We start from the raw sequence: 1,464 nt of genomic DNA, 5'->3' as shown, positions 1-1,464 counted from the left end.
CTGTCAAATCTGAATTCAATATAGCCGACATATTCACAAAGGCGCTAGCAAAACCACAACACATAAAATTAAGAGCGTTAGCAGGGATTTCGTGAAGAGACTATTAGATTAAGGGAGGCTGTTGAAATCCGGTATTAGATAAAGTTTGATAATGCATGAATATGCATGATCTAGAAAATATCGTAGATACCGGATATTGATAATCTAATAGATTTGGCTGCAACTCTTGTGAGAGCCAATCATATATCATAATAAGGATATGGTGGTAATAGAAAACACAATGGCAGGTATACAGAGATGATAGGAGAACCCCACACGGACATATGGAAACAGATGTGGAGAAAGGTCTCAACCCCACAGCTATGAGGTGAACGTGATGCAGAGAATAGGATCCATGAGATATTGAACAAGAATCACATGGAGCATGTGAGTGTGAGACAACAACATAAATAAGGGTGGTATCCCCTTAGAGTTAGATAGACTTTCTAAATGTTTTAATAACGATAACTAGAACAACTTACAAGTTCTACCTTTACTGTTAACAATTATTACACGTAAGACACTATGAATGCTTCTGAATTTCAACAGGGGATACATTGAGGGAATACGCCTGGGTGGATGGGGTGGATGCAAAGGCATCACCAGCGGCAGTAGAAAAAGAATGAACACGAGGAGACAGAGAGGTACGGGACGACAGGAAATGTCCAGTACGAACAGGAGAAGGACAGCTAGTGGCCTTGTGGCCATTACCAAGACAATTGGTACACTTGAGAACAGGGGAAGTACAAACATTCGAACGGTGGCCCTTACCAGAGCACGTATAGCAACGGGTATTCCAGATAGGAGAGGTGGCAGGAGCTTTCTGGTGAGACTTCAGTCCAGCAGAGGAGAGAGTAGTCACCGTGAACACAGACCCAGGCGTGGAAGACAGTGAGGCATCGATCCGTTTTAGGAACGATTTGAGGTCAGTGAGATCCAAGGTAGCACCAAGTTCCTTGAACTTAGACAAAATATGGTCCAGCTTACAGTGTGTAAGATAGAGGAGACCAGGAATGTCAGTAGGAGGCTGCTCAGCAAAGTAGGTAGAAAGCAGCTTGGCAGCCGATAACTGAACAGTAGTACTGACCGACGTGTCACTAATCTTAGCGACCAAACCAGTAACGTACTCGACCTTCTCAGAGTACGTCATAACCGAATAATTGACGTGGATTGTTGAATATGCTGATATCAAACCTAAAAGCATATTCTATATTCTATTTTTAATCCAATGCGTAAACTTTATGAATGCAGGATTTGTTGAATATGCTGATATCAAACCTAAAAGCATATTCTATATTCTATTTTTAATCCAATGCGTAAACTTTATGAATGCAGGATTTGCAGCCATTCAGACATAATTGTGCACAGTAATGTGATAAGATAACATCTACCAATGAGAATCAATTATGTCCGACTAACCTGAAA

General features: G+C 41.1%; 1 protein-coding gene across 1 annotated transcript; it reads right to left on the bottom strand. All coding sequences in view use genetic code 12, as the record gives it.

The window, feature by feature from the left end:
- Positions 1-562: 562 nt before the first annotated feature.
- GHL2 (ATP-dependent RNA helicase) lies at positions 563-1,243 on the bottom strand (the record flags this gene model as incomplete). Its single annotated transcript, XM_001386749.1, has 1 exon — positions 563-1,243. The coding sequence occupies one exon, from the start codon at positions 1,241-1,243 to the stop codon at positions 563-565; it is 681 nt and encodes a 226-aa protein (XP_001386786.2).
- Positions 1,244-1,464: the final 221 nt, after the last annotated feature.

Source organism: Scheffersomyces stipitis, chromosome 1 (genome assembly GCF_000209165.1).
Source record: "Scheffersomyces stipitis CBS 6054 chromosome 1, whole genome shotgun sequence".
Lineage (NCBI taxonomy): Eukaryota > Fungi > Ascomycota > Pichiomycetes > Serinales > Debaryomycetaceae > Scheffersomyces > Scheffersomyces stipitis.
The sequence above is the reverse complement of the archived record's forward strand: the minus strand, read 5'-3'. Positions and strand labels throughout refer to the sequence as shown.